The 14,208-nt window shown below is 35.4% G+C and overlaps 3 protein-coding genes across 5 annotated transcripts; 2 read left to right on the top strand and 1 right to left on the bottom strand.

The window, feature by feature from the left end:
* Positions 1-1,480: 1,480 nt before the first annotated feature.
* Positions 1,481-4,081, top strand: LOC111451212 (armadillo repeat-containing protein LFR-like). Its single transcript, XM_023091549.1, has 8 exons — positions 1,481-1,743; positions 1,905-2,074; positions 2,279-2,403; positions 2,486-2,736; positions 2,887-2,992; positions 3,071-3,209; positions 3,299-3,426; positions 3,528-4,081. The coding sequence occupies exons 1-8, from the start codon at positions 1,566-1,568 to the stop codon at positions 3,781-3,783; spliced, it is 1,353 nt and encodes a 450-aa protein (XP_022947317.1). The 5' UTR covers positions 1,481-1,565; the 3' UTR covers positions 3,784-4,081.
* An 835-nt stretch (positions 4,082-4,916) lies between these two features.
* On the bottom strand, positions 4,917-6,708 carry LOC111452255 (3-ketoacyl-CoA synthase 20). Its single transcript, XM_023092869.1, has one exon. It carries the CDS (start codon positions 6,634-6,636, stop codon positions 5,134-5,136), a length of 1,503 nt encoding a protein of 500 aa, XP_022948637.1. The 5' UTR covers positions 6,637-6,708; the 3' UTR covers positions 4,917-5,133.
* Positions 6,709-10,535: 3,827 nt separating this feature from the next.
* On the top strand, positions 10,536-12,865 carry LOC111452262 (photosynthetic NDH subunit of subcomplex B 5, chloroplastic). Of its 3 annotated transcripts, XR_002712115.1 has the most exons (7): positions 10,536-10,819; positions 10,898-10,958; positions 11,888-11,950; positions 12,033-12,091; positions 12,181-12,438; positions 12,692-12,770; positions 12,838-12,861. XR_002712115.1 is itself a non-coding variant. In XM_023092890.1 (6 exons), the coding sequence occupies exons 1-5, from the start codon at positions 10,562-10,564 to the stop codon at positions 12,409-12,411; spliced, it is 672 nt and encodes a 223-aa protein (XP_022948658.1). In that variant the 5' UTR covers positions 10,536-10,561; the 3' UTR covers positions 12,412-12,438; positions 12,692-12,865. The 3 variants fall into 3 exon arrangements, 2 of the variants coding, with proteins under 2 accessions (XP_022948658.1, XP_022948649.1); XM_023092890.1 differs by having other exon boundaries at positions 12,692-12,865; XM_023092881.1 differs by lacking the exons at positions 12,692-12,770; positions 12,838-12,861 and having other exon boundaries at positions 12,181-12,558.
* The last annotated feature ends 1,343 nt before the right edge of the window (positions 12,866-14,208 follow it).

The following is a 14,208-nucleotide window of genomic DNA, read 5'->3' on the forward strand; positions in this document are numbered from 1 at the left end:
TTTTTTTTTTTTTTTTTATATTTATTTATTTTAATTTTGATGGACATAATCCCAATATTTAAAAATATTCCAAAATTTGATGATCCCAAAAAATTCATTGTTCCAACCAAATTGCATGTATTAATTTAAGCACAAATTAGGTTGGGTTGGGTTTTTGCCTTTTTTCTTTATTTTCAAAAATATTTAAATAATTAGTTGTAATTAATTTTAGGCATATATGCCTAACCTTTCAATCTAATTCTTTATTATTTTAAATTAATAATTTTATTAAGAGAAAATTGATGAATATTTAATTAATTTATTAAAGTTATTATCCATTTATTGAAAATAATAAAAAAAAACACTTAAAATAAATAATAAAAATAATACAATAATAGAGATGGGCCCTTAAAGTTATCGGCCTTATCCATTGATGATTGGACATGTCGGCCCAAACGAAGTCTATATTCAAAGTTGTTTATCCCTTTGAGTTTCCGCTTTTCAATTCTCCAACACATCTTGGTCCCCATGTGGTCCCCCCCTTCTTATCCTTCTCCACCTCCACTTTTTCCCTTTTAATTTTTATTGTTTTTTAAAATAAAATTTCACATTTTTAAAAATTTTATTTACCGTTGTTTTTTTTTTTAATTTATAAAATGTTAGATGAAAAATTTGTTGAGGATTATTGGGAGTGAGTCCCACCTTCGTTAATTTAGTGAAAGATCATGCATTTATAAGGGAGGAATACTATCTCTATTAGTATGAGGCCTTTTGGGAAAACTCAAAGCAAAGCCACGAGAATTTGTACTCAAAATGGACAATATCGTGGAGAGTCATGATTCCTGACCTAAAATAATTGAATTAAAAATGTTATAGTTCAAACTTCACTCTTAATTTTATTGCTTTTATTTATTTTTGTGATTTTGACGTGTTTTTGCATTTATTTAATGTGAATATAATATTTGAAAAACTGTACTTTCTTTTCCACGTAGGATATTAGCACACTAACTAAGACTACTTGTCTGGTTACATAATTAAAATATACATTATTTTCAAATAAAGTAGCGTAACAATGACGTGTATTTTAAAATATTATTCCTTTTAGGTTGAATAAATATTATTTTAGCTAATATTTTTTAGAAAACAATATTTTTAAATTACTATATTATCCCTTTTCAATTCAATTCAATATTATTGACTTATTTGAATAACTTTGAAATATTAGGACAAAACTATATAAAAAAAAATAGTATTTATAAATTTAAAAGTCAAAAAAGTAAAATTTTAAATTAAAAAAGGTTCAAACTTGAAATTCAGTAAAATTTGAATGAAAGTTTGCAGTTGGGCCTGATTTGGGCTTCCAAAGGCATTATTTTGAGAATTGGGCTTATTATTTGGGCCTATGTAGCTGTCGTGATCCATATATTTCCAGGCCCATTAAAATTCATGTCGCTTTCCTTGGTGGTTGAATAATTGAATTTATTCTGCATCGTTGTGCCCTAATTTAGACTTCAAGCTTTCTGATTGTTACACGATTGGGTCGCCATTGCTAAATCACTTGAAGTTCAGGGAGAAGAAGCCAGGCCATGCAGAAGAGAGAGCATAATAAGTTGGGTGGTAATGTTGGCGGCGTCTCGTCGGCGCCTCCGGCTAAGCGAGGCCGTCCATTCGGCAGCGTAAACAGCAACGCCGCCGCTGCAGTCGAGATCTTTGCTCCATCGGCACTGCTTGGCCCTTCTTTCCATGTTCATACTTCCTTCGCGGGTTTGTTAATCGAAATCCTTCTTCACTTCCACTCTTAATTTGCGGGACTCTATACTGGAAATCAGCTGAAAGTTCAGTTTTCGAGTTCTTATTTTATATTGAGACGTTTATTTGATTTGAGTTCCTTTTTTTTTAATCTCTAAAATTCGTCACAAGAGCAGATCAAAACAATAAAAAGATAGTGTTGGCGCTACAGAGTGGCTTGAAGAGTGAATTGACATGGGCACTGAACACTCTAACTCTTCTCTCCTTCAAAGAGAAGGACGATATGCGCAGAGATTCTACTCCTCTAGCGAAAATTCCCGGCTTGCTTGATGCTCTTCTTCAAGTTGTATGTATTACATTGCCTCTCAGTCATTTTCTCGCGTTTTCTTTTGCTATGAATAAATATGATATCTTGGTTCCCTTGGGAAGATTTAATTGTCCTACCGTGTTCCATTTTGCTCATGAAATTGAATTTTGAGATTGGCAAGACTGATTTAAATCGTTCAAGTAAATCCCGAGATTAATGATATCATGATGTTACATCAAACAGATAGATGATTGGCGTGATATAGCACTTCCGAAGGATCTTGTAAAGAAGGCAAGGATCAGAACGTTAGGTGTAAATTCTTCTGTAACGGGATTTGGGAATGAATATGAGGCATTGGGCTCAAATGGGTATGCATCAAATGTCATTTTGTTATGTTTGCTCAGTTTACTGAATATTAGTTCTAAGTATGGTGTAAATTATGCCTGGCAGCCTGAGACCTGGTTCTTCAGCTTCAGAGGTAACGGTTCACACTTCCAAATCATCTCCTCGACATTGGTGGCTTGATGAAGACGGTCTATTTAGTCTGGATGACGAAGGCCGAGCAGAAAGACAGCAATGTGCTGTTTCTGCTTCAAATATTATCCGAAACTTTTCTTTCATGCCAGAGAATGAATCTATTATGGCTCAACATCGACATACTCTGGAAACAGTGTTTCAGTGTATAGAAGATCATGTTACAGGTCAGAAGTTCGTGACCCTAATGAGCATTGCTTTTAGAGTTTCTTGTAGACACCTTAAGTCATTAGTATTGAATGTTGCGTTTGAAATTTGAAGTGTCAAATTTGAGTATGTTTGTCTGAATTATGTCTGAAAGCTTTTATTGTTGACAGAGGATGATGAACTTGTTACAAATGCACTAGAGACAATTGTGAATTTATCCCCACTCCTTGATCTTCGTATCTTTAGTTCATCAAAGCCATCCTACATCAAAATAACGTGAGAATACGATCTATATTTTAGGCCAACCCGGTTGATGATTAGTTCTAATAAGCTTGCTTTATACTTTTTTACTAGAGAGAAACGAGCAGTGGAAGGCATCATGGGAATGCTTGGATCTTCTGTCAAAGTCTGGCACTGTTCTGCTGCAGAATTACTCGGACGATTGATAATAAATCCTGACAACGAGCCTTTCCTTCTTCCCTTTATCCCCCAGGTTTGTTTCTTTTAAAACCCATGAACCTCCCGGTTTTCTGTTGTATTATGCCTGCTTTATCATAACAACGTTTTGTTGAATCTTATTAGATACACAAGCGTTTAGTCGACCTTATGAGCATCCCAGCATTAGATGCACAAGCAGCAGCTGTGGGTGCACTGTATAACCTTGTTGAAGTTAATATGGACTGCAGATTAAAGCTGGCAAGCGAAAGATGGTAATTCTCTTGCGAAAATAACCTCGAGTTCTTTCCTAAGCCACTTGACACGTAGTAGATACTGAAGTATATTGCCATCTTTTTCCTGTACTCCAAATTAGGGCGATCGATCGACTTCTTAAAGTAATCAAGATGCCTCATCCAGTTCCGGAAATATGCAGGAAAGCAGCAATGATATTGGAGAGTCTCGTATCTGAGCCACAGAACAAGGGTGTGCTCCTAGCATTTGAAAATGCATTTGCAGAAATACTCTTCTTAGATGGCAGATATTCAGATACATTCGCTAGGATATTGTATGAGCTAACTTCCAGACCAAACAATAAAGTTGCTGCTGCTCAAGGAGTATGGGGCATGTGATCTGAAGTATCCTACAACCAATTGTCATCTTCGGTTCGAGATCACTGGACTAGTAGCTGCTAGATTCAAGCTTAGGACGAGATCGCTGGACCAGTAGTTGCTACCGATTCAAGCAAAGGACTCGACCCATGTCGTTGCTGTAAAATGTAAATATCAGCAGTCTACTAACTTACATATACATCTAATGCAAGCTATTGTATCTTCCAACTCTGTATTTCTACTGCTTATAATCTCTTGTGAGTTACTTCTATTTCCATTATTACATTTTTTTTTTTTTTATCTAGCAGGTTTTATTGGATATTGTTAAAATATTTAAACTACAATTTTAGTCCCGGGTCCTTGAACGAGTCTAATCCCTTTTAACTTTAAGAGATAATATTTTCATCGTCACGAGACTTTTTGAGTGATTCGATATGATTAAATTGTTAAAATATTTAAAGTGCAACTTGATTGTTGGGCGGAATCAACGGGAAGGCAAACATCAGGTAGATTATTCGATTCTATTTCTTCGGATTGGCTTGTTGTGATAGGGGATGTGATTGGAATAAGTCTTTTCTTTATTTGTATCATTGAGACACCCGAAGGGCTGGCCATATGTACCTCGAGAGACCCGGCTCATTCAAATCAAAATTAAATGAGCATCTATGACTAAGGGGAATGGAATGTCGACCACAGGGTGAGGTAATCTTCTAGACGAGTTACTAGTCAAGTCATGAAACTTTTGCATTTCGATCAACATGGCTGTACGGACTGGATTTATGTGTTTAAACTGACTACGACCAAAGTAGTACCCCTTTTCAAACCGAAATTTGACTAGAACTATAAAGATTAAATTCTAATTTTTTTTTATAGGGATTAAATTTAACATCAAATCCTTAAATATATTATGAAAGTTAGTTGAAAATTGCCAAATGCACGTGAAAAGTGCCCAACCTAAATGATATTAAATTTTCGTACCATTCTGAACAAGGTACATACTTTATATACATCTTTCCATTTTGGAACGGATACAGACTTTTTATCACTAGATTTAGATATTAGACATCAACTATTAATTCGATTATTTATCATATAATTATTAAAATATAACATACATAAATATTAAAACAACTATGGTTAAAAGAAATTAAAAGTAAAATAATGGGTCCATTAATTGGGTAGTATGAATGAATATTACACCTTAAAAAAACAATAATTAATTAGCATCCAATATGAACAATATGCTGTGTGACACACAAAATAAACGCACAACTTAAAAAGAAAACATTATTTAAAAAAAAAAAAAAAAAAAAAAGACCCAAATAAATTGGGAGTTAACACCCTAATGAATCTCAAAAGAATTCTTCTTCTTCAAGCTCTATTAATGGCGGCCACTCTGGGAACCTCAACAGGGAACTCGTCAATCTCATCCATCCATGGATTCTTCTCCTTCGCCGGATCGACGGTCCTCAACGCCCGCCATACTGCACTGTTACACTTGAAACCCGACCCGAACGCAATCTGCCATGTCCGATCCCCTTTCCGGATCCGCCCTTTCGCTTCACTGTAAGCCAATTCGTACCACAAAGAACTACTCGACGTGTTCCCGAATCTATTTAGAGTCATTCTCGACGGCTCCATGTGCCACTCGCTCAGATCCAGATTCTTCTCCAGTTCATCCAGCACTGCGCGGCCGCCGGCATGGATGCAGAAATGTTCGAACGCGAGCTTAAAATCAGGTATGTACGGCTTAATTCGTTTCATTTTGAGAATCTTTTTAGCGACGAGAGTCGCAAAGAAGAGAAGCTGCTCCGACATTGGGAGGACGAGTGGACCAAGAGTAGTGATGTTGGTCTTCAGGGCTTCTCCGGCAACCGCCATTAGGTCTTTGGAGAGGCGGACGCCGACACGGCCAGTGTCGTCTTCTTGTTGGAAGACGCAGTTATAGCATTTGTCATCGGAGCCTTTGTGGGTTCGGACGGTGTGGATGAGTTGGTACTTGGAGTGACGGCGGTCTGAAGGGCGGTTTGAGAGGAGGATAGCGGCGCCGCCCATACGGAAGAGGCAATTCGAAACGAGCATTGATCGGTCGTTTCCAAAGTACCAATTAAGCGTGATGTTCTCCATGCTAACCACTAAGGCGTATGAATTTGGGTGAACTTGCAAGAGCTGTTTAGCAAGATCAATGGAGATAAGCCCAGCACTGCAACCCATCCCACCAAGATTATAGCTCAAAACATTGCCTCTAAGCTTATAATGATTCACAATCATAGCCGACAAGGAGGGCGTGGGATTAAACAAGCTGCAATTAACCACCAAAATCCCAATGTCCTTAGCCTTAACACCCGTCTTCCCCAAAAGCTCATCAATGGCGCCAAACATGACAGCCTCCGCCTCTTTTCTGGCCTCCGCCATACACGGATTAGGCGGGACTCTCATAACCGCCTCGGGCAAGTAAGTCTTCTCTCCCAAACCAGACCTCTCAAGAATCTTCTTCTGAAACGCCAAATTATCGTCTGTAAAGCTGCCAGTCATCTCGGATTTGCCAAGAAACGCAGCTCTGTCGCACATTCTAGCCGTCTCCGGCTTATAGCAGGAGAAATTCATGAGATAAATCTTTCTGGGTCGGGTCATTACATAAAGGGTAGAGAAGAAAACGATGAGGGAAGAACAGAGTGTAACAGAGAGGAGGTTGAATTTCAATTGGTTCCAGAGGTGGAGGAAGTGGTGGAATTGGAAGGTGGAGAGATGGGCGGAGGCGGCGGCGAGGAGAGGGAGGAGGAGGAGGTACATGGCGTTGGAGATGAGGTAGTGATAGCCGAGCTTGACGTACTTGAGGCGGACGGAGGAGAGGAAGTTGGGGAGGTCGGCCATTGTTGAGGGAGGAGGAAGAAGAAACAGAGGAAGTGAAGGGATTGTTGGGGGAAGAAGGGGAAGGGGAAAGGGGGATTTAAAAAGCAGGGGATGGGAAGTGTGAAGGGAGAGGGAAGAAGGGAGAGGGAGGATGCAACTACCCCAACGAACTTTTAATTGTGAACCAGGCGGGGCATTCAATTTGCCAACCCGGAAAACACTGTCCAATAAAATAATATTAATAATATTCATAATATTAACCTTAAATTATTATTATTAATAAAATATTCTTTCAATTATATATTTTCATTTTTAATTAAGTTTCAAAAATACTCTAACTTTACAAAATTTTATTAATATTTTTAAATTTTTTTAAAAAAACCTCCCCGATTCGTACCCATGTTTCAAAAATGGACCATTTAACGGAATTAATGTTACTTTTACCAACCATTTTTTTTATTTTAAAAAAATTAAAGGTATTTTTTAATTTTTAAAAGAATTAGAAGGATATTAATTAAAATTAAAAAAAGTAAATAAAAGGTTAAGAGCGTTTTTAAACTAAATTTTTAAGGGTACTTTTGAAACAAAATAAAAAATTTGTATTTTAATTTTTTTAATTTAAGAATATTATTAAAACTTTTGAAATTTTTTAAAATAAAATATTTTTATTAATTTAGACTAATAATTAATAATAATAATAATGATGTGAAATGTAAGAGTAAACCGTAATTTTCAAATTATTTTGCGGTGATTAATTATAATTTATATTGAACCGATAATTTTGGGTGAGCTACTATGAAGTGCGTAATTTGTCGGATAATATAGCTGACGTGGCGAGAAACTAATGGACAATACAGTTCCGTACGCGGGTAAACTACGCGTTGACCATGAGAATTGAGGTGTACAAGTGGGTTGCCAAACCCACGAGATTTAATTTGTTCATTTCTCAAGTAATTTCAATTTTCTATTTTATTTACTTTTTTTCTTCCACTAAATTTATTTTTCATTATCAAAATATATTCTTTTATCCATTCAAACACGTCATCAAAATTTCAATCCATATTATAAAATATTAGAGAACCTTTTTTAATGGTACATTCCAAAAATAAATATGAATTTAAAAAGAAAATCAATAGCGAAGTAGCTCGAATTAAGCTCCTCGATAGCCCAAGAGCTTTTTCATAGCCATTTTCGAGGCTAATTAATTCGACACCTACCAGCATGAGTTCTTTGTCTATAGGCAACTCTACCACTTGTCTTAGTTACGGACATTTACATTCAGGGGCCACCTATAAGCTACTCTTATTTTAGATCGTATTTAAATAGGTATAAATTTTAATACAACTACTTAATCCATATCAAAGATGTTGCTATTCAAAAGTTATCCACTACAAGACGTCACAAGGGGTTGAGACAAATAAATAATGTATCGACATCTCCACCGACGTAACATTATAATGATTTCTATCTGATACATATAATATAATGTCAGGAGAAGTCGACATCTCCTAGTGGTAGGTTATAGTGTCGAGAGAAATGACTTCCTATAACAACTTTTGTGGCAATGAAACAAAATTTGCACGAACAAACCAAAATGTTCGTTTTAAGAGTATTTATAAGTTTGAAATTATGTTCGAAAACATTTTTTATATACACAGGAAAATATATTTCATAATATGAATAATTTTACAGTGATTTGGTTGGGACTGAATTGAATGGAATTGAATTGAGTTCCAACTTTTTATTTTAATTGAAGCTATCCTTCTATGTTCCCTCATTTTAATTGGAATGTCGTACCCACTGCCTCGTTGGTCCCACTTTATTTAATTAATAGGAGAGGTGTATATATGACTCGATAATTCAACCAGTTAAAAATGTGCAACTTAAATGGATCATATTATTTTCCCAGTTAGATTGAGTTGAATTCTTTTAAAATAAAAAATTTGGTTCGGTTTGTTAGTTGACATTTTTGTGGTCCGATCAACCCGACCAACTCGAAAATAGAGTTCAACACAACCTACCGTACTTGAATTTGAACTCTATAACATTAATTGGATTGTGAATTCAGTTCATTTTACTGTGATCACAACTTAACTCATCCGAAATTTTGAAGGGGTATAATTTTTTTTTTTAATCCAATCCATTTATGCCTTGTAATATATATATATATATTTTTTTTTAATTATGTTGGAATTAATAGTTATATAAAAAGGGAAAAAACGTATATTGTTTATGACATTTCTTCTAAATGAAATTAATTATTCTAGAATATCTAAAAATAGGTGTTTTTTTATAAAAAAACGTGTATTATTTAAATAAAATCAATGGTTGTTAACATTTTTTGGTTAAGTCAATACCAAGAAATAGAGTCATAACTTAATCATACGATACCCTAATTTACTTTAAATTTTATGACATTTAAGATAATTCACAACTCAACCTGAAAATAGAGGATTAAGTTGTGAACTCTATTCAGGTTGTTGGGGTCACTAACTCAACTGGAATTTTTAGTTAGTCGAAAAGATTTTTCCAACCCAGTTCGTGTACGTCACTAGCTAGTTCGTAGTTATTTTCGAGTGTCCATATAGTTTACTTACCGTGGACGATTGATCCGAATCTTATAGTTATTTTTATTACATTAATATGAACCTAACTAAGTCAAAGGGACCAAATGGTCAAAGTTGGCGTGTGAAAGAGGAGGCGGAGCAGGTATGGAATCCCATAAGGCGCAAAGGTTGCTGGGTTTGACTTCTTCAACACGTAGACTTATCCTATAACATATTTGCGTGTCCAAAACTAAAGCATTTAATTTTCTTCCCAATTATTAATTCCCTCGAAAACTCCCCCAACTAATAACCCACCAATTTATTGTTCTTTTCTTTTACTTTTCCAACTAAACATCCAATTTTCGATGGATATTTCGTACAAGCTTTATTAATTATAATGCTATTAAACATTTAATTTTTATAATATCATTGCGTTTAACAATTTTATTACCTTATATTAAAATAATTTTAACTAGTTAAATGTTAGTTTAATTTTAAATTTTATATTTCTGAATTTATTTAACAATTATTATTAATATTTATTCTAGAAATTGAAAAAATTTAATTATCATTTATGATGTTGTAAATTATCTTAAATGAAATAGTCTTATAATTACGAGTCTTTCCTTGCACTCTTTTGTTAGCTTCTAGAATTGTGTGAAGTTCTAATTCCATGATTTTGAATTTTTTTTTAAACATATTCTGGAATTTAAAAAATTTTAAAATTCACGTTTTTGTTCGATCAGTTCAGAGTATGTTGATTTCTGATCTCTTATTAAGTGCCGCGAAATAGTATTTTTTGTTAAAGTTTTTTTTACCATTCAAGAGTGTGAATAGATCTGAAAATATTATTATTCAAACGAAACAATACAGAGTTAAGAACAGGAAATATAATTGGGATCGAAGGTTTAATCTTCATTGATATTCATAGCATAGGATACAAGCTACCGACTAATACCTATAACGAAAATATAAACTAACTAAATCTTGAGAATAAAATAAAATATATTACTAATTAAATATTTAAGATATATTTCATAATTAATATATTCACCAAATATTAATTGATTACGAATATTTTGACTAATTCAAATTAACAATAAGTTGCATTAACAAAGGTGCTAAACCTCTCGGTTAATATATGCGTTTTAAAATGGTGAGGCTGTGTGGTTTGTGTTTATATAAGTGGATGTAGGCTTACGTGCAACCTATAGAGGAAGTTGACCATCTTACGTGCAACCTACGTGTAATTGCCACATGGGTAAGCTGCAGACTTTGGTCTACGTGGCGAGGTTTCATTGGTTATTCTGCCACGTAGGATTGGAAGTTACGTTATTGGAGTTGATCGTTGGAACAAAAGGCGGGGATTTAAGGCCCAGAAAGTAAAGATAAGCCCGAAAATGGCGCTCTGTTCTTCCCTCCCCGTTCTTTCTTTCAATCCACTCCCCAAAATCATCTTCAAATCTTCTGGAATTCGCGCTACAGCATTCTCGAATCGGAGTATTCCAGGAATCAATGGAATCTCCGCCGCCAAGTTGCTCGGAAAATCGGCGAGGGGAAGCCGCTTACGGCGTCTCAATGCGGCTGGATTGTCCGAGATTGAACCCGACTTAAACGAAGATCCAGTAGATCGTTGGGAGACTAACAGTGTCAGCGCTGTATGAATCGCTCTCCTGTCCTGTCATTGTGCCTCTTTTATGTTGCTGATTTTTTAACAATTTTGTGTTTCGTTTCAGGAAGATTTTGAGTATGGAGTGTACGATGGGCACCACACTTACTTTGAGGGCGAGAAAAAAGGTTCGTTCATTAACATATCTTTGAAATTTGAGTGTTAGAGTCTAGATGAACTAGTTTCTGTTTTGGATGAAGTCTTCTGTTTAGGCTGGGTGGAATCTGGATTCAATATTTGGTGGTGGTTCTTGATTTTTGGAGCCCTTGGCTCTGTGAATTGGTTGTCTGAATTCCAGTTTATATGAAAATGTGGTTAAGAAAAAACAGAAATGTAATTGTAATTGTAGGTTCTGAATTAGAATCCCAAGCTTGGAATTTAGCTTTCCCGCGAGTCTTTAAAGATCAATTTCGTGAGTTATGGGATCAAGATTTCCCATCTCTCACTGCCATCATAATTTGGCCAAGATGAAACTGTTTATCATCAATCTCACTCATAATGTATAACAAATCACCTTTAGCATAGTGAAAAGTGTTTTAATCCACCATTAAAACACTTCAAAGTTTCTCACGATGTTTGGTTATATGGCTAGAAAAAGATTCTAAAAATTTTAAAAACACTTCAAACCAAGGAAGAACTAATGTTTTGATCTGCACTAACTTCAAAAGTTATCCCGAACTCACTTTCAGCCGGTCTAATTGAGAAGTCGACGGTAGCTATGCTATAGATTTTGTACCTCTATAAGCAGTATCGATTATTCGATTGTTCTTTGAAGTAGTAACCACCTAGTTTTCGTACTATGAATACTCCTTGTTAGGAATTACGCACGTCACGATATCATTGTCCACTTTGAGCATAAGCTCTCATGGCTCTGCTTTTGGTTTCCCCAAAAGAAGTCATACCAATGAAGATATATTCCTTACTTATAAACATCAACCCTTTAATTAGTAGACGTGGAACTCCTTTCCCAACGATCATCGACCATTCCTTCCCTTTCAAAATCATTTGGGTAGTAACTTCTGGTACTGATTACTTTTCACTGGCAAGTTCTTCTCAGGAACATTCTGGGGAGCCATTGCAGATGATATTGCTGCAGTTGGACCACCAACAGGCTTTCAGGGTAAACCATTGTCACTCTTAAACAACTCAATCCTCTGACTTCAACACTCGGTTCGTATCTTCACATTTGACATATTTGGCAGGCTTCATCTCGTGGCTCTTCTTACCAGTAGTTGCCGCTGCAATGTACTTCAATGTTCCGGTAATTTCGAATTAGATCTTCGAACACCATCGATATCTTTCTTCCCTACTTTTGGGGACGCTATGTTCTTAATGGGGACTGTATTTCAGGGGGAGTATATATACATTGGAGCAGCTGTGTTTACAATAGTATTCTGCATAATTGAAATGGACAAACCAGACCAACCACACAACTTTGAACCTCAAATATATAACATGGAGCGCGGGGCTCGTGACAAGTTGATATCAGATTACAACACCATGGACATCTGGGAGTTCAATGAGAAGTATGGAGACTTGTGGGATTTCACTGTAAAGAATGATGATATAACAAAGAGATGATTGCCGACTGCTCCTCAGTAATGTGATGCAAGTGAGAACTCCTTATCCAAATTTTTATGAAAAGATATATATATTGGATGTAAATTGTAATTATGACATGAACTTATTATCAACCGTATAGCAAGAAAATTTCTCTTGTTCTGTGCAGCTGTGAATGAATAATGTTTTCATTTGAAGTATTAAAGTAAATCTCTATGGAGATAAAGAACTCTGCTAGTTTTGTGGTTCTGATAGTTTATAGTTCATTGATCTGAATCTCACTCATTTCTTTCATGTTCAGGAGAACTTGATGATACAGGAAAATATGAACAAAAAATAAAGCATAAAAATGTCCCTACCAGAGTTTCAAATTTCTTAAGGTTAGAAATCATCCTGCAAATTTAATTACATTACATCCACAAGTTCAAACATTGCTCTATTTTGCAGGCTTGTCTAGGAATTGGGCTGAAATAAACAAAAAAAAAATATTGGGCTTAAAAGGGTATTAGACATGGGCTTTCATATATATATATATTTTCATGTTACTGACGCGACAACACGGCTAGTGCGCATCCGTGGGAGCAAATGGATCCTATACGATATCTTTCCAATCTTCTGAATAATTTTGACTAGTCCATAGTATTTTCTCATTAGTCTTCGACTCGCTGTTTTGATCTCGGAGTTGATCTGTGTTGGATGATGGAAATCCCACATCCCCTAATTTAGGGAATGATCATGGCTTTGTAAGTGAGGAATACTAACTTCATTAGGATGAGGCCTTTTGGGGAAGCCCAAAGCAAAGCCATGAGAGCTTATGCTCAAAGTGGACAATATCATACAATTGTGGAGAGTCGTGTTCGTCTAACTTGGTATCAGAGCCATGCCCTAAACTTAGTCGTGCCAATAGATTGGTAAATCCTCAAATATCGAACAAAGAACTCCTAAAGAAAAGGAGCCAAGCCCCTCCTCGAAGGTAGTAAAAAATGACTAAGACTCCAAAGGAGTCGAGCCTCGATTAAGGGGAGGCGCACTTTGTTCGAGGGGAGGTGTTGGATGATGGAAATCCCACATCCCCTAATTTAGGGAATGATCATGGCTTTATAAGTGAGGAATACTAACTTCATTAGGATGAGGCCTTTTGGGGAAGCCCAAAGCAAAGCCATGAGAGCTTATGCTCAAAGTGGACAATATCATATCATTGTGAAGAGTCGTGTTCGTCTAACAATCTGATCTCAACTTGATCAGAACTCTCTCTCCTTCTTGAAACTGTCGTGGTTGACGTTTTCGACCGACCCTTCTCTTTCTTTGTCTTGATGGTACTTCTACGTGACCCTGTGTTGTTTTTGAGGTTCATCTCTATCTCCCTCCCTCAGCCGTAGCTGCCATTTGAAATCAGCTAGCTATATATAGAGAGTTCTAAGAGTTGTTTAGGTACGAAGACAAAACCAATAAGTTAGTTTTTAGAAAATGAATTGAACCAATTAGTTCACTAATACATACTAGATTTTTAATACTTGTATTCGTAAGGCCGATTTTATTTAAGGTTTCACACATGTTAGAAATAGAATATGCTCAAGAATAATATGTCTCATAATAAAATATTCCTCTATTTAATTGTTGGGAATACATCAAGTTTGTATTTATTCTATGAAACTATTAATTAATTTTAATTGATGTCTTAATTCAAAGTAGTTACAAATTAATTAACTAATAATAAAATAATTGGTTTGATTATATAATTAATTAGAAGTACTATTAAAAAAAAATGAATGAATGCATACTTATGTTAGTTTAACTCAAACTAAAATTAATTCATTA

This window comes from Cucurbita moschata, unplaced genomic scaffold, assembly GCF_002738365.1.
Source record: "Cucurbita moschata cultivar Rifu unplaced genomic scaffold, Cmos_1.0 Cmo_Scf00001, whole genome shotgun sequence".
NCBI lineage: Eukaryota > Viridiplantae > Streptophyta > Magnoliopsida > Cucurbitales > Cucurbitaceae > Cucurbita > Cucurbita moschata.

Excerpts from the sequence above, each read along its gene's own strand:
- LOC111452262 (XM_023092890.1), top strand. The coding sequence starts at position 10,562 with ATGGCGCTCTGTTCTTCCCTCCCCGTTCTTTCTTTCAATCCACTCCCC. Across the intron at positions 10,959-11,887 it reads CTTTGAGGGCGAGAAAAAAG|GAACATTCTGGGGAGCCATT; the intron begins GTTCGTTCATTA and ends AGTTCTTCTCAG. Across the intron at positions 11,951-12,032 it reads ACCACCAACAGGCTTTCAGG|GCTTCATCTCGTGGCTCTTC; the intron begins GTAAACCATTGT and ends CATATTTGGCAG.
- LOC111452255 (XM_023092869.1), bottom strand. The coding sequence starts at position 6,636 with ATGGCCGACCTCCCCAACTTCCTCTCCTCCGTCCGCCTCAAGTACGTC.
- LOC111451212 (XM_023091549.1), top strand. The coding sequence starts at position 1,566 with ATGCAGAAGAGAGAGCATAATAAGTTGGGTGGTAATGTTGGCGGCGTC. Across the intron at positions 1,744-1,904 it reads TGTTCATACTTCCTTCGCGG|ATCAAAACAATAAAAAGATA; the intron begins GTTTGTTAATCG and ends TCACAAGAGCAG. Across the intron at positions 2,993-3,070 it reads CCATCCTACATCAAAATAAC|AGAGAAACGAGCAGTGGAAG; the intron begins GTGAGAATACGA and ends CTTTTTTACTAG.